The sequence below is a fragment of the Podarcis muralis genome, chromosome 13 (genome assembly GCF_964188315.1).
Source record: "Podarcis muralis chromosome 13, rPodMur119.hap1.1, whole genome shotgun sequence".
Taxonomy (NCBI): domain Eukaryota; kingdom Metazoa; phylum Chordata; class Lepidosauria; order Squamata; family Lacertidae; genus Podarcis; species Podarcis muralis.
This window is the reverse complement of record NC_135667.1, coordinates 4,028,159-4,052,418: the sequence shown is the minus strand read 5'-3', so window position 1 is coordinate 4,052,418 and position 24,260 is coordinate 4,028,159. Positions and strand designations below refer to the sequence as shown.

The 24,260-nt window shown below is 49.8% G+C and overlaps 2 protein-coding genes across 3 annotated transcripts; both read left to right on the top strand.

Moving 5' to 3' along the window:
- The first annotated feature begins 902 nt into the window (after positions 1-902).
- On the top strand, positions 903-11,803 carry LOC114608082 (monocarboxylate transporter 13-like). The gene is made up of 4 exons (XM_028752001.2): positions 903-1,367; positions 5,013-5,156; positions 7,181-7,954; positions 9,978-11,803. The coding sequence occupies exons 1-4, from the start codon at positions 1,172-1,174 to the stop codon at positions 10,181-10,183; spliced, it is 1,320 nt and encodes a 439-aa protein (XP_028607834.2). The 5' UTR covers positions 903-1,171; the 3' UTR covers positions 10,184-11,803.
- Positions 11,804-14,204: 2,401 nt separating this feature from the next.
- Positions 14,205-24,097, top strand: LOC114608079 (monocarboxylate transporter 13-like). 2 transcript variants are annotated; one of them, XM_028751997.2, is made up of 4 exons: positions 14,205-15,001; positions 19,552-19,695; positions 20,746-21,519; positions 23,339-24,097. In XM_028751997.2, exons 1-4 carry the CDS (start codon positions 14,797-14,799, stop codon positions 23,539-23,541), a joined length of 1,326 nt encoding a protein of 441 aa, XP_028607830.2. In that variant the 5' UTR covers positions 14,205-14,796; the 3' UTR covers positions 23,542-24,097. The 2 variants fall into 2 exon arrangements, with proteins under 2 accessions (XP_028607830.2, XP_028607828.2); XM_028751995.2 differs by lacking the exon at positions 14,205-15,001 and adding an exon at positions 16,262-17,503 and having other exon boundaries at positions 23,339-24,091.
- Positions 24,098-24,260: the final 163 nt, after the last annotated feature.

The following is a 24,260-nucleotide window of genomic DNA, read 5'->3' as shown; positions in this document are numbered from 1 at the left end:
TTCATGTAGGAGAATCATAGTAAAGGTAAAGGGACCCCTGACCATTAGGTCCAGTCGCGGACGACTCTGGGGTTGCGGCGCTCATCTCGCTTTACTGGCCAAGGGAGCCGGCGTACAGCTTCCGGGTCATGTGGCCAGCATGACTAAGCCGCTTCTGGCGAACCAGAGCAGCGCACGGAAACGCCGTTTACCTTCCCGCCGGAGTGGTACCTATTTATCTACTTGCACTTTGAGGTGCTTTCGAACTGCTAGGTTGGCAGGAGCAGGGACTGAGCAACGGGAGCTCACCCCGTCATTGCGGGGATTCGAACCGCTGACCTTCTGATCGGCAAGTCCTAGGCTCTGTGGTTTAACTCACAGTGCCACCCATGTCCCACAGGGGAATTGTAGAACTGTAGAATTAGAAGAAGTGCCATCCAGTCCAACCCCAAGCAATACAGGAATATGAAGTCACGATCGAACCCGCAACCTCGGCATCATCAGCCCCATGCTCTAATCAACTGAGCTAGGGCTTGCTGATCAGAAGGTCAGCGGTTCAAATCCCCGCGAAGGGGTGAGCTCCCGTTGCTCGGTCCCTGCTCCTGCCAACCTAGCAGTTCGAAAGCATGTCAAAGTGCAAGTAGATAAATAGGTACCACTCCGGCGGGAAGGTAAACGGCATTTCCGTGCGCTGCTCTGGTTCGCCAGAAGCGGCTCAGTCATGCTGGCCACATGACCCGGAAGCTGGACGCCAGCTCCCTCGGCCAGTAAAGCGAAATGAGCGCCGCAACCCCAGAGTCGTCCGCGACTGGACCTAACGGTCAGGGGTCCCTTTACCTATATCTATATGCTATATGGTAATTTATGGACCTAATAGGCATCTAAAGCCATTTGCACATAACAAAATGGGAGCCTACACAACACAAAACACTCTTGCTGTATGTAGGTTTTATTTTATTTGTTTTTTATCTTATATTTTGGAAATGTACATCCAGGTTTTTTTTCCCCTTTAATTTTTTTGGGGGCCCCCAAGAGAGCGGGGCCCTAAGCTATAGCTCATTTAGCTTATACGTAAATCCGGCACTGTTCTTATGCACAGTAACTCACCACCAATTTAATTCTCTCTCTCTTTCCATTCTCTCGTTTCTTTTCTTTTCAAATAACCCTCACCTCTGCAAAGGAAGAGGACTCCATGGCCCTTCGCACGCATCCTGACAGCAGCTGGGGATGGATGGTAGTCCTGGCAGGTTTTGTGCAAACGGCCCTGGTCTTTGGGGTGATCCGCTCCTTCGGGGTCTTCTTCGTCGAATTTGTGGCTCACTTCAAGGAATCTACCAGCACTGTCTCCTGGGCCCTGTCTCTTGGGGTCGCCGTCCTGCAATTTGCGAGTAAGGGGCGTTCCAGGTTTGGGGGTCTTCTCCAGCGTGGAGATTTGTGTGTTTTTTTTAAATGATATTTATTAAGGTTTAACAATTACAGAAAAAAGAAAAGCAGACAATAAAAAAAAATTACAATACTGCAAAAATAAAAGAAAATACAATACTAAAAAAACAACAACAGTACAACAAAGCAATAAGAGAGAAAAAACAAAAACATTTAAAAACAAAAACATCCAGTATTTTCATATCTTTATCTTTCATTTACTTGTTTCCTTGACTTCCTCACACCTCCCTTTTTTGTATTCTAATTCAATTAGTTGTTTCAGCAAGTCCTTTCCCTCTTTCTCAGATTTTGTTCCATAATTTATCTTCACGCGATTTAACCTTAAATTTTACACTTTGACCCATTAACAATCCATTTTTACTTAATTCTTTATAACCTTTCTGCTAAAACCATGTAAGTTCATTCCAGCATCCTTCTAACATTCATTAATTTTACAATGTTTTTGTAAATAGACTTTAAATTTTTTCCAATCTTCTTCCACCGACTCTTCTCCCTGGTCTCGGATTCTGCCAGTCATTTCCGCCATCCAGCGTGGAGATTTGAGTGCCGGCTCTGGGACGGCCGACTCCTCTCCGCTCTTATAACCCCAGTCCCAGAGGCAGGGAGGAATCGGAAAGCGGCTGGGTTATTTCCAACATTGCTTTCGATGCACAGCCAGTGTCGTAAAAGTTAAACATTAATTTGGATACTTCTGCCTATGCCGAGCGGCGAGGAAACGGCTCTTTATGTACCAGGGATGGGGAACCTGTTAAAGGTGTTTATGGGCTCCCGCGCCCATTGGGAAGGGGTTGTGGCTCAGCGCCAGAGCACCAAAGTACTCGTGAAAAAAGGTTGAGGGGTCTCAGCAGACCACAATCTGAACATGAGTCCGCAGCGTGATGCAGCAGCAAAAAAAGCTAGCGCTATTCTAGGCTATGGTTAAAAGTAAAGGTAAAGGTACCCCTGCCCGTACGGGTCAGTCTTGACAGACTCTGGGGTTGTGCGCCCATCTCACTTAAGAGGCCGGGGGCCAGCGCTGTCCGAAGACACTTCCAGGTCACGTGGCCAGCGTGACATTGCTGCTCTGGCGAGCCAGCACAGCACACGGAAACGCCGTTTACCTTCCCGCCAGTAAGCGGTCCCTATTTATCTACTTGCACCCGGGGGTGCTTTCGAACTGCTAGGTTGGCAGGAGCTGGGACCGAGCAACGGGAGCGCACCCCACCGCAGGGATTCGAACCGCCGACCTTTCGATCGGCAAGCCCTAGGCGCTGAGGCTTTTACCCACAGCGCCACCCGCGTCCCAGGCTATGGTTACCAGATTTTTTTAATGGATCCAGGGACACTTTTTATTTTTTATTTTTTTGAAGCTGAGTAGCAACAGGGAGTCAGTAGTGGGGGTGGTGAGGCAAAAGGCCCTGGGCCCAAGCACACGTGCATATTGTATAAAGGTGCAAAGGCCTTCTTTCATGCCCTGTGAAACATAAATGCACAGAGTTTTTTAAAAACTGGGCAACGGCCGCCCGCCCTCAACTCCTGATCCTTTCCTGATCTCCTGCCCCCTTTCCCTTTTGTTTTGACAGATCAGGGAAGGCTCGGGGGTTGCGGGCGGGCGGCGGTTGCCCAGGAGGTGCGCAAGGCACACGGTTTCTCTGCCAGGCAAGGTGCAAAGCCCTTCTTTCGCACCTTGTGAAACATAAATGCGCAGAGTTTTTTAAAAACTGGGCAATGGCTGGCCACCCTCAACTCCCTAGGTAAAGGTAAAGGGACCCCTGACCGTTAGGTCCAGTCGTGGCCGACTCTGGGGTTGCGGCGCTCATCTCGCTTTATTGGCCGAGGGAGCCGGCGTACAGCTTCCGGGTCATGTGGTCAGCAGGACTGAGCCGCTTCTGGCGCACCAGAGCAGTGCACGGAAATGCCGTTTACCTTCCCGCTGGAGCGGTACCTATTTATCTACTTGCACTGGCTTGCTTTCAAACTGCTAGGTTGGCAGCAGCAGGGACCGAGCAACGGGAGCTCACCCCGTCACGGGGATTTGAACCGCCGACCTTCTGATCGGCAAGCCCTAGGCTCAGTGGTTTAACCCACCCGTGTATCATTCTCAACTCCCGAGCCTCCCCCAATCAGTCATAACAAAGGGAGAAGGGGGCAGGAGATCTGTGGCGCTGGACGTACCCTGCAGTGGCGGCGGCGGCGGCAGTCAGCAGCCCAGAGCCAGCCTGGTAGCGCAGTTGGCTCTGGCTGGCTTCACGAGCTGCTCACTGCCGTGGCGTCCGCCATTTTTCCTCGCCAGAAGTCCCCATATGACGTGTTGCGCACAAGACACATCATATGGGGACTTCCGGCGAGGAAAATGGCGGGCGCCACGGCAGCGAGCAGCTCCTGAAGCCAGCCAGAGCCAACTGCGCTACCAGGCTGCTGAGGCTGCCGCTGCCATGTTTCCCGGGGACAGATTTGCAAATCCGGGGACGTCTGGTAACCCTGTTCTAGGCTGCATCATCAGAAGTCTAGTATCCAGATCAAGGGAAGTCGTAGCCCTGCTCTGTTCTGCCTTGGTCAGATCACACATGGAAGGTGGTATCCGGTTCTGGGTGCCACAATTTGAAAAAGGATATCGACAAGCTGGAATGTATGCAGAGGAAAGAGGCCTAGATGAACGAGGGCCTGGAAACCATGCCTGATGAGGAATGGTTGAAGGAGCTGGGTATGTTTAGCCTGGAAAAGAGAGCGAGAGGAGCTGTGAGAGCATCCTCAAGTATTTGAAGGGCTGTCAAATGGAAGAGGGAGCAAGCTTGTTTACTCCTGCTCCAGAGGGTAGGATCTGAAGCCATGGATTCAAATTGCAAAGAGATTCCGACTAAACATTAGGAAGAGCTTTCAGAGGGTAAGAACAGCTTGACAGTGGAGCAGACCTGGAGGTTTTTAAGCAGAGGTTGGGTGTCCATCTGTCATGTATGATCTAGTTGTGATTCCTGCATCGCAGGGAGGAAGAGTCCCCCACCTCTGTTCCACTGTCCAACAGTTCTTACTGTCAATTAAAGTATGTTAATTAGCCTCCATCGTTCTGCCCGGACACTGACGTCCAGTGCCAATGGCCTTCTGGCGGTACCCTCGCTGCGAGAAGCCATGTTACAGGGAACCAGGCAGAGGGCCTTCTTGGTGGTGGCGCCTGCCCTGTGGAACACCCTCCCGCCAGATGTCAAAGAGAAAAACAACTACCTGACTTTTAGAAGACATCTGAAGGCAGCCCTCTTTAGGGAAGCTTTTAATGTTTAATAGGTTATTGTATTTTAGTGTTCTGTTGGAAGCCGCCCAGAGTGGCTGGGGAGGCCCAGCCAGATGGGTGGGGTATAAATAAATTACTATTACTATTATTATTATTATTATTATTATTATTATTATTGTTATTATTATCTGGGGCACCGATTGCTGTTTAGGAGCTGCGGCAGTTCAGCTCTTGCAAAGCACAGCTTACGTTAATTAGCGTACATTAATCACGTAGGATTGCATAACCTGCGGCAGGGAGCTGAACGTTTGCATTAATTGAGCAAGCTCAACTCCTGCCAACTGTAAGAGAACCTTGCCGCTTATGTGTGTGCTGCCCCCTACAGGTCCGATGGGGAGCGCCCTCAGCGCCCGGTACGGGGCACGCCCAGTGGTGATGGCCGGAGGCCTCCTGGCTAGCCTAGGTTTGCTGCTGGCTTCGTTCTCCGTCAAGATCTCTCACCTTTACCTGAGCATCGGCCTCATCTCAGGTGCGCCTTCTTCTAAGCTGGGCGGAGGGAGGGATCTTTTTCCAGTTTGAGGGCCGCATTCTCAAATGGGCAGCATTTCAAGGGCAGCATGGGCAGGGCCAGGGTGAAAGGTTGGCAGGACAATGGATTCAAATGCTCACCTTTGTACAGTAGTATACCTAGGCTCAGTATATATGAAGGAGCATCTCCACCCACATCGTCCAGCCTGGACACTGAGGTCCAGCTCCGAGGGCCTTTTGGCGGTTCCCTCCCTGCGAGAAGTGAGGTTGCAGGGAACCAGGCAGAGGGTCTTCTTGGTGGTGGCGCCCACCCTGTGGAACGCCTTCCCATCAAATGTCAAAGAGATAAACAACTACCTGACATTTAGCAAACATCTGAAGGTAGCCCTGTTCAGGGAAGTTTTTAATGTGTGACATTTTGATGTACAGTGCTGCCTCGCAAGACGAAATTAATTCGTTCCGCGAGTTTTGTCGTCTTGCGATTTTTTCCGTCTTGCGAAGCACGGTGTCGGGAAAAGCTTCAAAAATCACCAAAGTCTTTAAAAACCTCAAAAAAGGCTACCACACCACGTTCTATGAGTTGCTCCTCGAAGTCAAGTCGCAACTGTATTAACGGTGTTAAGAAAAAGGAAACAAACTTGCAAGACGTTTCCGTCCTGCGAAGCAAGCCCATAGGGAAAATCGTCTTGCGAAGCAGCTCAAAAAACAAAAAACCCTTTCGTCTAGCGAGTTTTTTGTCTTGCGAGGCATTCGTCTTGTGAGGTACCACTGTATTTTTAATCTTTGTTGGAAGCCACCCAGAGTGGCTGGGGAAACCCAGCCAGATGGGCGAGGTACAAATAATAAGTTATTATTATGTAGGTATAAGGGGCATTAGGGGAGCGGTAGGACCTCTGGTGGGGGCCATGTTCTGTTTCTTCTGGGATAGTTTGTCCAGGTTTGGTCCCCACCTGCACTCAGCTTTCACCTGGGGCTCCTAGAAGCTGCTCTTGTGTGACCGGACCACATCCTGGGAACGGCTTCGACTGCTAAACCAGGTGAGGGCAGCTGATGTGTCTCAAACCCTCCCTGGATGTGGGACTCCCCCTGAATGTGAAGACCTTCTATCTAACCCAGACATTAAAAAAAATAAAATCAAAATTATAACAAGACATATTATCCAAAAACATATCATCCTTGTCCCCCCCCCCATTTTTCCTCCCTCCCCCCCTCCCACACAAACCCCACCCACCCACCCCCACCCCCCGACTTCCCTCAGTTCCAGTCTTCGGTTTCTCTAAGAATGCTGTTTTCTGCATGTTACAAAGTTATCTACAGTGATGCCCCGCAAGACGAATGCCTCGCAAGACGAAAAACTCGCTAGACAAAAGGGTTTTCCGTTTTTTGGGTCGTTCCGCAAGACGAATTTCCCTATGGGCTTGCTTCGCAAGACGAAACGTCTTGCGAGTTCTTGAAAGTTTGTTTCCTTTTTCTTAAAGCCGCAAAGCCTTTAATAGCCGCTAAGCCGCTAAGCCGTTAATAGCCGCTAAGCCGCTAATAGCCGTGCTTCGCAAGACGAAAAAACCGCAAGACGAAGAGACTCGCGGAACGGATTAATTTCGTCTTCTGAGGCACCACTGTAGATCCTCAAACTATTTAGCTGATTATTATCAATAAAAAGTTTGTGAATGTTTATTCAAAACCTGCCAAGGAGTCCAGTCCACTTTGTTGCATATTCAGATACTTTGTAAAGGGTTCCCATTCATCCTTAAAGTATCTAACCCAGACATTTATCTGGATCCATGAGGACTACAAGCTTGCTTTATTTCCAGGGGGAGTTTGGCTGTAGCTCAGAGACAGAGCAGAAGGCACCTGATTCAATCCCCACCAATGTCTGGCAGCCCGGAGAGCAGTTAGTTCCTGCCGGTCGCTGCGCTGAGCCGGGGTCAGACTAGATGACCTGCAGGGGTCCCCTTTCCAAGCCTGCGATTCTGCGATCCACCGCCTGATCTCACCGCCTGCTTTTCTCTCCCCCTTCAACCACAGGGTTCGGCTGGGCTTTGGTGTTCACCCCTTCCATGGCCGCCGTCTCCGATTATTTCCAGAAGCGCCGGGCTCTGGCCATGGGCCTGGCGGTCTCGGGCGCCGGCGTCTCCTCGCTGGTCTTCTCCCCGCTCTTCCAGCTCCTGGCGGACTCGTACGGCTGGCGTGGGGCGCTGCTGGTGGTCTCAGCGATGTCCCTCAACCTAGTGGTGTCCGCCGCGCTTCTGAGGCCCTTGACCGGGGAGGGAGACGGACAGCCGGACGTCCAGGCCCAGGATTCAAAATGGCGGCAGACATTGGCTTCCCTCTTCGCCCTGAAGCTACTCCGCCACGGAGGCTTCCTGAGCTACGTCTTGGCCTTCGTCCTGGTCGACGCCGGCTACTTCGTCCCCTATGCCCACCTTGTGGCCCACGCCAGGGAAGAGGGCTGCGACGAATACCAAGCCGCCTTTATCATGGCCGCCGCCGCCGTGGCGGACATGTTTGGCCGGATTTGGGCAGGCTGGCTGGCAGATACCGCCGTCTTCTGCCGCCTCGTCCACCACCTGACCCTCTGGACTGTCCTCACGGGGGTCTCGCTCGCTCTGGTGCCCCTGGGGCACGGCTTCACCGCCCTGGTGTCCCTCGGCCTCTGCTACGGGTTCTTCGCCGGCGCCCTCGTCCCTCTCCAGTTCGCCAGCCTGGCGGAAATTGTGGGTGCCGACTCGGTGCTAGGGGGTATCGGCCTCATGCACATGTTGGAGAGCGTGGGGGCTCTGGTGGGGACCCCTCTGTCAGGTAAAGGGCTCCGGTTAATTCCCCCCTCGTTCCCAGGCTTCCGAGGGCTCTTTTGTGGAGGGTTCTGGTCGCCTCGCCTCAAAGAGGGTACTGAAAAGAGGTGGGAAAGGTTCGGAGAAGGGAAATCGAAACAATTCAGAGGATGGAGGGGATCACCTGTTTTTTTCTAAACCACTGAGCCTAGGGCTTGCCGATCAGAAGGTCGGCGGTTCAAATCCCCGCGACGGGGTGAGCTCCCGTTGCTTGGTCCCTGCTTCTGCCAACCTAACAGTTCAGAAGCACGTCAAAGTGCAAGTAGATAAATAGGTACCGCTCCAGTGGGAAGGTAAACGGCGTTTCCGTGCGCTGCTCTGGTTCGCCAGAAGCAGCTTAGTCCTGCTGGCCACATGACCCGGAAGCTGTACGCCGGCTCCCTCGGCCAATAAAGCGAGATGAGCGCCGCAACCCCAGAGTCGGCCACGACTGGACTTAACTGTCAGGGGTCCCTTTACCTTTACCTTTTTTGAGTTATCGTTTTTATTTTTATCGTATATACTGCAATCTTTTTATGTGAAGCGCCCTGAGACCTCCGGGTATAGGGCGGTATATAAATTCATTTAAATAACAACAACAGCAACAGCAACAAGAACAACTCCCTCCCACAGTGACTGCCACCAATCTAGGTGACTTTAAAAGAGGTCAGATTCGTGGTGGAGAGGGCTATTGGTGGCTCCTAGTGTTGTAAACAAAATCTGCCCTTTTTCCCTTATGGGGTTTCCAAGAGCCCATATAGAGTCCTTACATAGGTTGCCTATTGGTAGGAGAAAATAACAGAGGCCAACCAGAGAATATTGAGAAGCAAAGCAGCTAGTAAGCCTGATCTTTATTGACCCGTTGCAACAGGGTGCTCCCCTCACCCGCAGGGAAGGAGGAGGACCCAGAACAATGGCGCGCAAGGCCTTATATAGACATTTTAAATTCCCTGCCCTGGAGCTCCAGATCACCCCTCCATACATCATACATACATCACAGAAGGGGTGTAACCCAAGACCACCCCCCACAAACATCATGCCTACATCACAGAAAAGGTGGTCTACAACAGAAATCTGAGTGCGTTGTTTACCTCCTGTCTGCCAGGTTACCTGTTTAATGGTCACTTGATTGGATACCCTGGGGAGCCTGGCCAGTCTTTTGTAATGACAAATACTGAGTTCCTGAGCCAGGACACAGCCTCACACCCTATTCATATCTTTAAATGTGCCCTTAAGACAGGATTTGTGAAGGAAAAGACAATGGGGAGGCTTTTCCATTGTCCTTTGACCTTGCAGAGAAAACATCTGGTCAGTTTGGGAATCAAAAATGGTTCCAGGTCGGTCTTCCTGTGCTGATCTATGTACGTGCTTGGCTGGTACACTTATGAACATTTAACATATATCTGGGTAAAAGCCTCAGCGCCTAGGGCTTGCCGATCGAAAGGTCAGCGGTTCGAATCCCCGCGGAGGGGTGCGCTCCCGTTGTTCGGTCCCAGCACCTGCCAACCTAGCAGTTCGAAAGCACTCCCGGGTGCAAGTAGATAAATAGGGACCGCTTACTAGCGGGAAGGTAAACAGCGTTTCCGTGTGCGGCTCTGGCTCGCCAGAGCAGCGATGTCACGCTGGCCACGTGACCCGGAAGTGTCTCCGGACAGCGCTGGCCCCCGGCCTCTTGAGTGAGATGGGCGCACAACCCTAGAGTCTGTCAAGACTGGCCCGTACGGGCAGGGGTACCTTTACCTTTTTAAGATATATTCAAAATTCCTGTCACACTAGCTAGGGTGGCTAATCTCCACAGTGTGAGGCAGCAATGCTTCCAAATGCCACGTGCCACAAACCCAAGGAGCGGAGAGTGGCTCTTGTGTTCGAATTCTGCTTGCTGGGTTTCCCACTGTGAGAACAGCTACACGGGCCATTGGCTTGACCCAGCTGCAGCAGGGCGCTTCCTACGATCTTTTACTGGAGGGCGATGCCAATAAGCTCAAAAGCTAAGACCACCTTTTACGTTCCAGGCTGGCTGAGAGACATCACGGGGAATTACACCGCCTCCTTCCTCACAGCTGGAGCATTCCTCCTGGCGGGCAGCGCGATCCTTCTCACCTTGCCGGACTACTTCTCCTGCGCCCGGCCATCGCAGACCAAGACAGAGACCCTCACAGGACCCCCAGACCACCAGGTCTTCGAATTAAGGGGTCTGCCCCAACAAGACAGAGTGTGAGGCACAGACAGGTTAGCCGGTTGTGCTTGCAAAGAGAAGATGGGGGTGCCTTTGGACCTCTTGGCGCTCCCTGGGCGAGGAGAAAGACCCTCTCCCCCCAAAGAGCCCTTTCCAGCTCCTCAAGACAAGCAAAGCCTCCATTTTGGGTGCCAAACCACCGCTTTGGTCTGGGGAAAGGCAGGATGTGAGAAATTTGCTCAAAATCTGGCACAGCTTTCCGTCCTTTGCGGATAAGTGGTTGCAAAGATCCCCACAGGTTTATGCCGTAAATGGAAATGTGGGGAAAGGGGGTTTGGTGAGATTTGAGGGGTGGGCAAAGGAGGAGGAGATGGACCCTGAAGAGAGCATGCCAAACTGCTGCCATTGCCTCTGTTAACGGAGAAATCTGAGGGCTCCCTTGGACAAGAAACAAGGACACCAGCCAGGAATACCAGAGCAAAACAGCAGCCAGTAGGCTTGGTCTTCATTGAAGACTGTTGCGACAGGACTCCCACCTGCCACCAGGTGGAACAAGATGGAAGCCCCAAACAAAAGAGAACCCAAACTTTTATTAGCTGCTAATCCCCATGTTACACACCCCAAACTACATCACGGTTACATCATGAAAGGGGAGGTCTGGTGGCAGCAATCTGAGCATCCTGGACCCTGCCCCATGGGTCCCCTTGCCCTCCACCAAACACCCATCAAGTGAAACAAAAAATATATTTACATTTCCCTGTTTCCCAGCCAAGTTAATCCCACCCTTTTGTCCTCATCTGGGTTTGTTATTTCTGGAATGGCACCCAGGTATCAGGATGCCAGGGATTATCACTCAGGCAGAGGGGCTGCTGAGGAGCTGAACACACTGTCTATATGAGTTTCTGAAGTTTTTCCAGTGAGCCAGTACATAGTTACATTTGGTATTGTGCAGCAAAGGCCCTTTGAATAGATAGGAAGAAACTGTGATGAAGTGTTTTGTGGGGACAAATCACACTAAAATATTGATTTCTGATAAATGCAGAAGGCGTATTATTTCTTTATTACCCTAAGGTCCCTGGCTGGGCTACAACATCAAAATGTAACATTAGAAACAGTTTAAAACCATTTACAGGAGTAAAGAGGAGATGATTCCTAAGAACATACCCCTCTCAAATGTTAAAAGTCGCGAGAAAGAGTTGTCTCTTTGGCATCCTCATTGGCAGCGACACTTCTGAACACCAGCTGCTGCGAATGGCAGGCAGGTGGTGCGCTCCTGCGTTCGAATCCTGCTTGCATCTGGCCAGCCACTGTGAGAACAGGACACTGGGCTAGATAGATAATCCTGCAGGGCTTTTCTTGGGTATTGCATTGCCGGGGGTTGGACTAAATGGCCCTTGGGGGGCTCCCATCTCTGCAATCGTATGATTAATAATAATAATAATAATAAATTTTGTTTATATCCCGCCCTCCCCAGCCGAAGCTGGGCTCAGGGCGGCTAACAACAATAAAATAAAACAACATTCTAAAATCATTTAATTATAAAATTAATTCAAATCAAATTGATGGCAACCACTGGGCTAGAGTTCTGTGAAGATTGCCAAAGGAGGGAGTCAGGCTGTGCCTTGGCCAAAGGCCTGGTGGAACAGCTCTGTCTTGCAGGGCTTGCGGAAAGATGTCAAGTCCTGCAGGGCCCTAGTCTCTTGTGACAGAGCATTCCATCAAATCGGAGCCACAGCCGAAAAAGCCCTGGTTCTGGTTGTGGCCAGCCTCTGTGGCCTGGGACCTCCAAGACGTTTTTGTTTGAAGATCGTAAGTTCCTCCATGGGACATACCAGGAGAGGCGGTCTCGTAGGTACGAGGGTCCTAGGCCGTATAGGGCTTTGAAGGTTAAAACCAGCACCTTAGACCTGATCCTGTACTCCACCGGGAGCCAGTGCAGCTGGTATAGCACCGGGTGAATGTGATCTCGCAGCGAGGAAACCGTAAGGAGTATCGCTGCAGCATTCTGCACCTGCTGGAGTTTCTGGGTCAGTCTCAAGGGCAGCCCCACGTAGAGCGAGTTACAATAATCTAGTCTGGAGGTGACCGTCGTGTGGATCACAGTGGCTAGGTCAGGGCGAGAGAGGTTCTGTTGTGTGTTGCCTTCCTGCCATTTCTTTCTTCTTCTTTTTTTTTTAAATTTTATTAAAGGTTTTAACAATACCATACCAAACATATAAAACACCATCACCAACTTAGATAAAAAAAAAACAAAAAAAGGGAAGAAAAAAAAACAGAATAATAGCCATACACAAACAAGATACAATACAACATTATTATTTTTCATTAAACTAATCTTCCATAAACCTTCCTTTTGGACTTCCTCACATCTCCCTTTCCTGCGTTCCCATTTATAAAATTTATGTTCAGTAGTACTTCACCTTCTTTCAAATCTTATTATATACTTTCCAAAAAGAAAATTTCCCTCCAAATTTTGAACTTTGTTTCCATATATTCAAATATTTGAGTTTCATCTGTTAATTCATAATTTCCACCTTATTATTAAATTTAGCTTATTTTCATATATCTTTCCACTTAGTTTTCTAGTGCCAAATTATTTTCTATCCTGCATCCTCTTAACATTCATACAATTTACAATATTTTTGCAAATAGTCTTTAAACTTTTTCCAGTCCTCTTCCACTGTCTCTTCTCCCAGGTCTCGGATTCTGCCAGTCATTTCAGCCAATTCCATATAGTCTATCAGTTGCATCTGCCATTCTTCCAGGGTGGGTAGATCTTGGGTCTTCCAATGCTTTGCAATGAGTATTCTTGCTGCTGTTGTCGCATACATAAAAAAGGTTCTGTCCTTCTTTGCCACCATTTGGCCGACTATGCCCAGTAGGAAGGCCTCTGGTTTCTTAGGAAAGGTATACTTAAATACCCTTTTTAGTTCATTATAGATCATTTCCCAGAAGGCCTTAACTTTTGGGCACGTCCACCAGAGGTGAAGGAATGTCCCTTCAGTCTCTTTACATTTCCAACACTTGTTATCAGGCAAATGGTATATTTTTGCAAGCTTGACTGGGGTCATGTACCATCGGTATATCATTTTCATAATATTTTCTCTCAAGGCATTACATGCCGTAAATTTCACACCGGTGGTCCACAAACGTTCCCAGTCAGCAAACATAATGTTATACCCAATGTCCTGTGCCCATTTTATCATAGCTGATTTGACCATTTCATCTTGTGTGTTCCATTTTAACAGCAGATTATACATTTTTGAAAGTACCTTGGTTTTCGGTTCTAACAGTTCTGTTTCTAATTTCGATTTTTCCACCTGGAAACCTACTTTTTTTGTCCAAATTAAACACCTCCCTAATCTGAGCATAATGTAGCCAGTCTCGCACTTTATCCTTTAACTTCTCAAAACTCTGCATTTTCCAAGTATCTCCATCTTTTTCTAATATTTCCCAATATTTCGGCCATTTGGCCTCCATATTGAGTCTTTTCTGAGCCTTAGCCTCCATTGGTGACAACCACCTTGGGGTTTTGTTTTCCAAAAGATCTTTGTATTTTATCCAGACATTAAACGCTGCCTTCCTTACAATATGGTTCTTGAAAGCTCTATGAGCTTTGACCTTGTCGTACCACAAATATGCATGCCATCCAAATGCATTATTGAACCCTTCCAAATCCAAAATATCAGTGTTCTCAAGAAGTAGCCAGTCTTTCAGCCAGCAGAAGGCTGCTGATTCATAGTACAATTTTAAGTCTGGCAGGGCAAACCCTCCTCTTTCCTTAACATCAGTTAATATTTTAAATTTTATTCTGGGCTTTTTGCCCTGCCAGACAAATTTAGAAATATCTCTCTGCCACCTCCTGAAACACTCCACCTTATCCACAATCTGTAAAGTCTGAAACAGAAACAACATTTTAGGCAATACATTCATCTTTATAGCAGCAATTCGACCCAACAAGGAAAGCTTCAGTCTTGTCCAACTTTCTAAGTCTTTTTTGATTTCTGACCAGCACTTTTCATAATTATCCTTAAATAAGTTCAGGTTTTTGGCTGTCATATTTACCCCTAGATATTTCACCCTTTTAACCACAGTTAAGTCTGTCTCTTTCTGAAACCTTTCTGTTTCTGAGATTGTCAAATTTTTTTCCAAAACCTTAGTTTTTTGCTTGTTTAACTTAAATCCCGCCATCTGACCAAACTCTTGAATCAGTTCTAACACCCTTTTCGTACTAGATTCTGGCTCCTGTAATGTCAAGACCAAGTCATCTGCGAAAGCTTTAAGTGCCTTCCTGCCATTTCTGGTGTTCACAGGGACACACCTCCGTTCAGACTTTGGCCCCGGATTTTACGACAGACCATCAAACGCGGGCAATCTTCGGGTGGTCGCCCCGTGACAAAGAGGGAACTTCCGCGACATGCCTTGAAAGAGGCGGCAAGGGGGGGTGTCAGGTTCTTTGATTGCATTTTATAATATTTGTGCTAACCCCATAGGAAATTAGCCACTTCTGCGGGAAAAGTCCAACACTTGTGTATATCCTCTGTTGCTCAGAATGCAGCCGCTTCTGGGGCAGAACATACAAGGAGGGAAACAGCCGCATAGGGACGCTGCTCTGTGCTGGCTGTGACTTCACGAGGCTCCTGTATTGAAAAGGCATGAGCCCCCAGATATATTCTGAGCCCCCAGATGGGGGCTGGGGCTGGGCGATCACGCTGGCGTGTTTCATGCAGTCCGTCCTGGTCTTTGGGGTCACGCGCCTTTTAGGCATCTTCTTTGTGGAGTTCATGGCCTATTTTGACGAGCCGTCGAGCGCCACGTCCTGGATTTCGTCCGTCGCCTTTGCCATGATGATGGTCACCAGTGAGTACCCGACTCCGATCCGTTTCCAGGGGGGTTAAGAGAAGATAAAACTTCATTCGCGTTAGCCAATGGCCATAGCAACAGTAAAACATTACATTACATTGGTACCTCGGGTTACATATGCTTCAGGTTACATATGCTTCAGGTTACAGACTCCGCTAACCCAGAAATAGTACCTCGGGTTAAGAACTTTGCTTCAGGATGAGAACAGAAATCGTGCTCCGGCGGTGCGGTGGCAGCAGGAGGCCCCATTAGCTAAAGTGGTCTTCAGGTTAAGAACTGTTGTTGTTGTTTAGTCATTTAGTCGTGTCCAACTCTTTGTGACCCCCTGGACCAGAGCACGCCAGGCACCTCTGTCCTCCACTACCTCCCGCAGTTTGGTCAAACTCATGCTGGTAGCTTCGAGAACACTGTCCCACCATCTCGTCCTCCGTCGTCCCCTTCTCCTTGTGCCCTCCATCTTTCCCAACATCAGGGTCTTTTCCAGGGAGTCTTCTCTTCTCATGAGGTGGCCAAAGTCTTGGAGCCTCAGTTTCAGGATCTGTCCTTCCAGTGAGCACTCAGGGCTGATTTCCTTCAGAATGGAGAGTTTTCATCTTCTTGCAGTCCATGGGACTCTCAAGAGTCTCCTCCAGCACCAGAATTCAAAAGCATCCATTCTTCGGCGATCAGCCTTCTTTATGGTCCAGCTCTCACTTCCATACATCACTACTGGGAAAACCACAGCTTTAACCATAGGTTAAGAACAGTTTCAGGTTAAGAAGGGACCTCCGGAACGAATTAAGTACTTAACCCAAGGTACCACTGTATACTCAGTAAAGGAAATTTGATATAAGAGCACAATTTAAAGTCCTGAATCAGCAGCCCTTATTCTGATTGCCCCTGCTATGAACCTAGCAACCTTTGCTGTTATCTGCTCATTTTGATCTGATAGAAGGAAGGACATTGTGGCAGTGGCTGAGCGCCCTGGGATGGTTAGTATGAGTGGGGTGATGATCTCGTTCCTCAGGTCTTTGTAGAGAGTGCAAGACAGGAGGACGTGTGCCGCTGTTTCGGTGCTACCATCTCCACAGGGGCAAAGGCGTTTCTCAGGCGGGATCTTTTGGAATCGGCCCTCGAGTACCACAGATGGTGAAACATCCGGTCTTGCAAGTGTAAAAGCACGTCTGTATTTTGGGATAATAAGTTTGTGCAAATGTGGGGCCAGAGGATTGAAATGGAGAGGTGGAAAATGAACACACCGAGGGCAGAATTTCGGTTTCTGCAAAAGCAATAACAAAGAAACAGGGACTTCGTCTAGGCAACTGCCAGTAAAATAACCCTTTTTACACTTCTGTTAATGGCAGCCAGAATTTGCTTATTCATCCACAGTCCAACTGCACTCCTCTATGCCCCCACCCCTTTTACTTATTTTCTTGGGTTGAATTGCTACTGGCCGCAATGGCTGGGAGGCAGCCGTGCTTCTGAGTACAGCGGTACCTTGGGTTACATACGCTTCAGGTTACATACGCTTCAGGTTACAGACTCCGCTAACCCAGAAATAGTGCTTCAGGTTAAGAACTTTGCTTCAGGATGAGAACAGAAATCGTGCTCCGGCGGCGTGGCAGCAGCGGGAGGCCCCATTAGCTAAAGTGGTGCTTCAGGTTAAGAACAGTTTCAGGTTAAGAACGGACCTCCGGAACCAATTAAGTACTTAAGCTGAGGTACCACTGTACCAGTTTGCTGGAAGCTGCAGGTTGGGTAGAACCGGACTCTTGCGTTCTTCATGGGACACGATCCAGCAAGCTGTTCTTGTGGCGCATTGCAGATTCTTTGCACGGCTGAAGGGGTTGGGATAGATGACCCCTAGGGGTCTCTTCCAACTCTCCAATTCCCTGATCTGTTCTCCTCCTGGTATTCAGACCGCAGGTGCGCAGTGACACACCTCCGCGCAGACTTTGGCCCCAGAGTTTACGACCGGCGACCTTTCGAATGTGGGTCACATCAAGTGCAGGCGATGTTCAGGGGGTCAGCGGTGGCAAAGAGAGCACTTTCTAGACGCTGACGTGGTTTGGAAGAGGAGGAGAGGGGACCTGGTGGTTTAGCTGTCTTTTAAAAAAGAAAAGGAAAAGAAAGCTTTCTGCTGAGCCTATAGGAAAGTCGCCACTTCGGGGGGAGGAGGGAGAAGTCGCCTATATGTGCTCCATTACTCAGAATGCAGCCACTTCTGGGGCAGAGTCCACAAAGCGCAAAACAGCCGCATAGGGAAGCTGCTCTGTGCTGGCGGTGAATTCATGGGGCTCCTCTACTGAAACGACATGAGCCCACGGGTATATTCTGAGCCCCCAGATGGGGGCTGGGGCTGGGCGATCACGCTGGCGTGTTTCATGCAGTCCGCCCTGGTCTTTGGGGTCACGCGGCCTTTCGGCATCTTCTTTGTGGAGTTCATGGCCTATTTCGACGAGCCGTCGAGCGCCACGTCCTGGATTTCGTCCATCACCGTGGCCACGTCGAAATTCACCAGTGAGTACCCGATTCCGACGGCCGAGTGACTGGTTTCTAAACGCAATTGTGAGCTTAGTTGGTTTCTGCACATGCTATAGAGGGACGTGTGATGCGGGTGGTGCTGTGGGTTAAACCACAGAGCCTAGGGCTTGCCAATCAGAAGGTCAGTGGTTCGAATCCCCACGATAGGGTGAGCTCCCGTTGCTCGGTCCCTGCTCCTGCCAACCTAGCAGTTCGAAAGCACGTCAAAGTGCAAGTAGATAAATAGGTACCGCTCTGGCGGGAAGGTAAACGGCGTTTCTGTGCACTGCTCTGGTTCGCCAGAAGGGGCTTAGTCCTGCTGGCCACATGACCAGGAAGCTGTACGCCGGCTCCCTCGGCCAGTAAAGCGAGATGAGCGCCGCAACCCCAGAGTCGGTCACGACTGGACCTAATGGTCAGGGGTCCCTTTACCTTTACAGAGGGAAGTGGTGGTAACGATGATTGTTATTTATTAAATTTGTATACCCGTAGGTCTCAGGGTGGTCCGCAACGTAAAAGCACAATATAAAAACTGAGGGGCAGGTGGGGGACGTTCTCCTGGGAAGGGAGCCCACCTTGGAGAAGGAAAACTCTGGTCCTCAACTCCGCTGCCTTGTCAGATATCTTCAGGAGACGAAAAGCCTCAGGAATAAACCCTACACAAATCTGGAGCGGAGTCCCTAAGGCGGTTGGACGGCGCCTTGTACACCTCCTCCTCGCAACTCCCGCAGCCAAACTGGTGCCAAACATCTTGCTCTCTGCTTTCCTGTGGACACATCAGCCAGGCCCAGAGGGGGGTCTTGTCGTCCGGGCAGCCCAGGACCCAACTTCTAGAATCCATGAGCCCTTCGCCCCCCAATAAAATACAGTGGTACCTCGGTTTTCAAACATCTCCACTGACAAACATTTCGGAACTCGACTGCCATAAAACCAGAAGTAACTGCTTCAGTTTTCGAACGTGCCTTGAAAGTCGAACGGCCTCTGCTGAGTGTTTACCGTATTTTATGCTCTATAAGACTCACTTTTTCCCTCCTAAAAAGTAAGGGGAGATGTGTGTGTGTCTCAGGGAGCGAATGCAGGCTGCACAGCTATCCCAGAAGCCAGAACAGCAAGAGGGATTGCTGCTTTCGCTGCGCAGCGATCCCTCTTGCTGTTCTGGCTTCTGAGATTCAGAATATTTTCCCCTTGTTTTCCTCCTCCAAAAACTAGGTGCGTCTTGTGGTCTGGTGCGTCTTATAGGGCGAAAAATACGGTATGTTATTTTTCTCAATTTTCTCCATTGAATTGGCAGACCGCCCCTTGCGCCTCAGTTTTCGAACGTTTCGGAACTTGAATGTTCTTCCAGAACAGATTATGTTTGAAAACCGAGGTACCACTGTATTTGAGGGGGTCTGCCCCACTCCCAGTTGATGGACACTGCCTTTCAAATGGTGTTCATGAGTCTTGTGATTGATTGTGCAAGGCAGGCCTTACCTGGGCCCCCCAATAATATTTTATCCAAGTGGGCACCCTTGAATAGGGAAATAGTATTAACTGTTATTTTCATTCCTGTCCGCACCTTTTACCCAGACTGGTACTTGAGGCAGCTTACTCCGATTAAAGCAAAAGAGATAAAATGCAGAAGACTCAAAGTCATTAGCAGAGCCCAAGCAATATAAAGACAGGTGAATACAGATAGCAAAGAAAAAGAAAAAAGAATGGCATTATTTAAAAGCCCCTATTTTAAGGAAACAGTCCGTTCCCCAAAGGCCGGTAGCTATAAAAGCATCTTCACCTGTTTGGCAGAAGGATAGGAAGTGGGGAGCTGGTCTGGCTTCTCTAAGCAGGGAGTTCCAAAGTTGCCTGGGAGGAGCCACCACTAAAAAGGCCCTGTCCCGTGTCCCCACCGTGCGGGCCTGGGAGGGTAGCAGGACTGAGAGAAGCGCCTCCCCCAGGGATCTCAGATCCTGGGCAGATCCATAGGGGAGAATGAGATCCTTCGGGTAGCCTCGGCCTCAGCCGTGAGGGTCCAGATCAGCCCCTCTGTTTATCTTCTATATTTTCAGGTCCGTTGGCAGGGGCACTGGCCACTCAGTACGGAGAGCGTCCCGTCGCCATGGCAGGGGGGCTCCTTTCGGGCCTCGGCTATTTCCTCGCCTCCTTCGCCACCAACCTGGCACAGCTCTATATATTTATTGGCGTGTTCACAGGTAAGGAATGTCTGGAGTCAAGCCAGGATCTCTTTCTTACTGGGAGGGGCTCTTCCGCCTTCCTCCGCAGTAAAGATCCCCAGCCACAGGCCAGAAAGGTTTATTATTTGAATATGCTTGCCACATTATACACACACACAGACACAGAACTGCATGCCCTAGGTTCTCCCTTGCTACTTCCAAATCCCTCTAAATCAATATTGTCATTGATATAAAATGTCTTTTACAAATGGATAACACGCATGCAGTTGTTGGGAGGGACCTCCGAAGCTCATCTAGTCCAACTCTCTGCAATGCAGGAATCGTTTGCCAGTGTGGGACTCGAACCCAGAACCCTGAGATTCAGAGTCTCGTGCTCCGCCAACAGAGCTATCCCAGCTTACAGAGCTATTTATACATAATTTCATATCTGTAAGCGTTATGATATACTGCCGTACCTTGGTTCTTGAACTTTATTATTATTACTATTATTAATTATTATTTATACCCCGCCCATCTGGCAGGGCTTCCCCAGCCACTCTGGACGGCTTCCAACCAAATATTAAAATACAGTAGTACATCAAACATTAAAAGCTTCCCTAAACAGGGCTGCCCTTCAGATGTCTTCTAAAAGTCTGGTAGTTGTTGTTCTCTTTGACATCTGGTGGGAGGGCGTTCCACAGGGCGGGTGCCACCACCGAGAAGGCCCTCTGCCTGGTTCCATGTGTCATGGCCTGTAACTTGCAGGGAGGGAACTGCCAGAAGGCCCTCGGAGCTGGACCTCCATGTCTGGGCAGAACGATGGGGGTGGAGACGCTCCTTCAGGTCTACTGGGCCTTTGAGGCCGTCCAGGGCTTTAAAGGTCAGCACCAACACTCCGAATTGTGCTCGGAAACGTACACCGGACGTTCGGCTTCCGGAAAACGTTCAGAAACCGGGACGGCCGCTTCCGGTTTCTGGTTATCCGGGAGGCGGAACGTTTGCGTTGACAGGCGCTTGGCTTCCGAGCTACGACTGGAACTGCCTCCCTTCGCTGCGCTGACGCCCTGTTTCCCTGTCTTCCCCACTCAGGAATTGGAGGCACATTTGCCCTCTGGCCCTCACTGGCCTTGCTGTCACGGTACTTTGAGCGCCGCCGCCCCCTGGCCACCTCCCTGGCCCTCTCAGGCGCCGGCGTCGCCTCCCTGGTCCTCTCGCCCTTCTTCCAGTTCCTGGTGGACCTCTACGGCTGGCGCGGGGCTCTCCTGCTGGTATCTGGGATGGTCTTCCACCTGCTGCCGTGCGGAGCCCTGCTTCGCCCCCTCGCTTTGCCAGAGGACAATGCCCTGGCAGCGCCCCCGGAGCAGGCGGTCAGCTGGCGCCACCGTCTCTCGTCTCTCTTCGGACTCTCTCTGCTCCGCCACCGAGGCTTCATGACCTACACCTGCTGCGGGGTGCTGAATGCGGCCGGGTTCTTCGTGCCCCTGGTCCACCTCGTGCCCCACGCCCGGGAGCTGGACTTCGACGAGTACCAGGCGGCCTTCCTCGCCTCCGCCGTGGGAGTGGCCGACATCGGGGGCCGCGTCGCCTGCACCTGGCTGGTCACCTGCGGCCCTCTCCGCCTCTGCCACCACCTCACCCTGTGGAGCTTCCTGACAGGGGTCTCCGTCCTGGCAGTGCCCCTGGGGCGCAGCTATGGGGCCGTGCTCGCTATCAGCGCCTGCTATGGGTTCCTGGCCGGCGCCGTTCTCCCGCTCAGGGTCTCCACTCTGGTGGAAATCGTGGGTCCTGCACGGATCATGGGAGCCATCGGACTCATCAACCTGATGGAAAGCGTTGGGGCCCTGTCTGGGCCCCCCCTCTCAGGTAAGGAGGGCAGGGTGCAGGCCGGAGCCTGGCGGTCAGCCGGTCAGTCTCCAAGCATCCTGATTTTCCAGGGACAGTCCCAGATTGACAGAAACTGTCCCGGTTTCATCATCATCATCATCATTTTTAATTTGTATCCCGCCTTTCTATTTTACAATACTCAAGCTGAAGAAACAAAAAATGTACATCTTATAACAATCTAATGCAATACAAAAATGTGATAATAAAACAGAACTTTAAAATAGGCAGGCTACATCAAAATGGGGACGCAGGTGGCTCTTTGGGTTAAACCACAGAGCCTAGGACTTGCCGATAAGAAGGACGGCGGTTCAAATCCCCGCGACGGGCTGAGCTCCCATTGCTCGGTCCCTGCTCCTGCCCACCTAGCAGTTCGAAAGCACATCAAAGTGCAAGTAGATAAATAGGTACCGCTCCGGCGGGAAGGTAAATGGCGTTTCCGTGCACTGCTCTGGTTCGCCAGAAGCGGCTTAGTCCTGCTGGCCACATGACCCGGAAGCTGTACGCCGGCTCCCTCGGCCAGTAAAGCGAGATGAGCACCGCAACCCCAGAGTCGGCCACGACTGGACCTAATGGTTTTTAACATTTAAAGTTTTATTATGTTTTTATACATGTTGGAAGCCACCTAGAGTGGATGGCATGTTGTTGTTGTTGTTGTTGTTGTTGTTGTTGTTGTTGTTGTTAAGGACATCCCTATTTTCACCAGAAAAATGTCGGTGGGTACAACCTGCAGCCATCTCTCATACCCAAGGCTGGATGAAGACCTTTAGATGTGCTAAGCACTTAAAAGATTTCGATGCCCACTCCCATATATGTAATTCAAAATATAAACCACAAAAAACTGTAAAATAAAATGTGACTTTTCAAAACGAGACGAAACCTACAGTAAGATGGAAAATAATGTTTATTTTTGTATAGTTCCACTTCATTCATATTTGAAACATTTCTTCCAACTTTTTATGATTGCGAAGCCTTCGATTGGATCCTCAGAACTAATCTTAGCGTTCCCCCTGAGACCACACCCACCTGTCCATCGGGTGCTGTCACCCCACTAGGCAAGTGACGTAAGCAAATTGAGACGAGGGGTGTCATAGAGATTTATAAAGCTGTGCTGGGAGTGGAAGGCAGAGAAAAAACTGCTTTATTGCCCTTTAGCATACTGTCAACACAGCTGTAGTCATTTAAATGAACAACTTAGATTTCTCTCCCTCTCTCTCAAAATACATCGCCTCCATTTTTGCCCGAGACTGGCGGGCTTATCCCATAGCTGTCAACGTTTCCCTTTTTTATATAAAGGGAAATTCCCTTATTCCAAATAGGATTCCTCGCAAGAAAAGTTGACAGCTATGGCTTATCCCCCAGCTTATCTCCTCCATTGAACGCACTAGCCACAAAATTCAGGACAGATGAAATAAAGGACTTATTTGTGCCGCGCAGTTAAACTGCGGAACTACCTGCCACAAGAGGCAGTGACGTCTACCAAACTAGATGGCTTTAAAAGAGGATTGGGTGAATTCACGGAGGAGGAGGAGGCTATCGATGGCTTCTGACCTCTCCCTTCACAATTGGAGGCCATCGATGATAATAATAATAATATTTTATTATTTATACCCCGCCCATCTGGCTGAGTTTCCCCAGCCACTCTGGGCGGCTCCCAATCAAGTGTTAAAAACAGTACAGCGTCAAATATTAAAAACGATCCAGCGGACCTGATCCAGCGGACTTTTACTATGCTCTTATTATGTACACCCCCAAGATGAATCTTATTCCACTCACGACTTGAACCTTTCCTCTGTTCCAGGTTGGATCCGGGACGTGAGCGGAAGTTACAAGGCCTCCTTCCTGGCTGGGGGCTCCTTCCTCGTCGCTGGAAGCCTGGGACTTTTGCTCCTCCCCGGCTATTTCTCTCTCCAGCCCCCCAGACCCCCCAAGCAGAACCAGGAAGGGAGCAAGCCGGAAGATCCCTGGAACCCAAGCCAGCAAAACGGAGTTTGTCTAGCCTGACGGAGATCAACCCCAGACTGTTTCGTTTTGGGAAAAGGACCAGTCTCTCCATCGGCCTGGGACATGTCATATTCCTGATATTTGGGGGCAGGAAGGCAGTAGAATGGAGGGGATCAGTCTGGTTTTTTACCCTCTGTCTTGCAAGCCCTACACCCCCCAGCTAGGAAGGGACAGGAGTAAAATATACATCAGTTTGGTCCAAATTAGGTACCAGAGTCAACTCTCAGTACATCACTTCTGGCAAATGAGACATCCTAGCTCATTAAAGGGCCATGAAAATTTGTGTCCCGGGCTTTGGAAACCCCTGTGCTATCTGAAACCAAAGCAGCACATTAGTTGTCAGATGTGAAATATGTTAGCCTTGCTTTCAGTTCTCCTACTCTACTATATTGGACTACAAATCCCATCAGCCTCTGCCAGCACGACTGCGCATGATTTATGGCTGAACAACTGAAGCGCGCCAATTTGGGTAGAAAACTGCTCTTCGACCGGGCAGCTCTCAAATTCTTTTTTGCACACCCCTCGACAATTGCTCGGCAACTTAGAAGAGCATTTAATAAGCTTTACCGTGTGTGTTTTTAAATCACGGCGCATACGTAACTCATATTTAATAAAAAAGATATATATATATATATATTCTTCTGCAGTGCAGGCATGGTCGATAAAAGCAACCTCTTCGCATGCAAGTTATTGATCCCTTGAAATGAAATTTTAAGGGA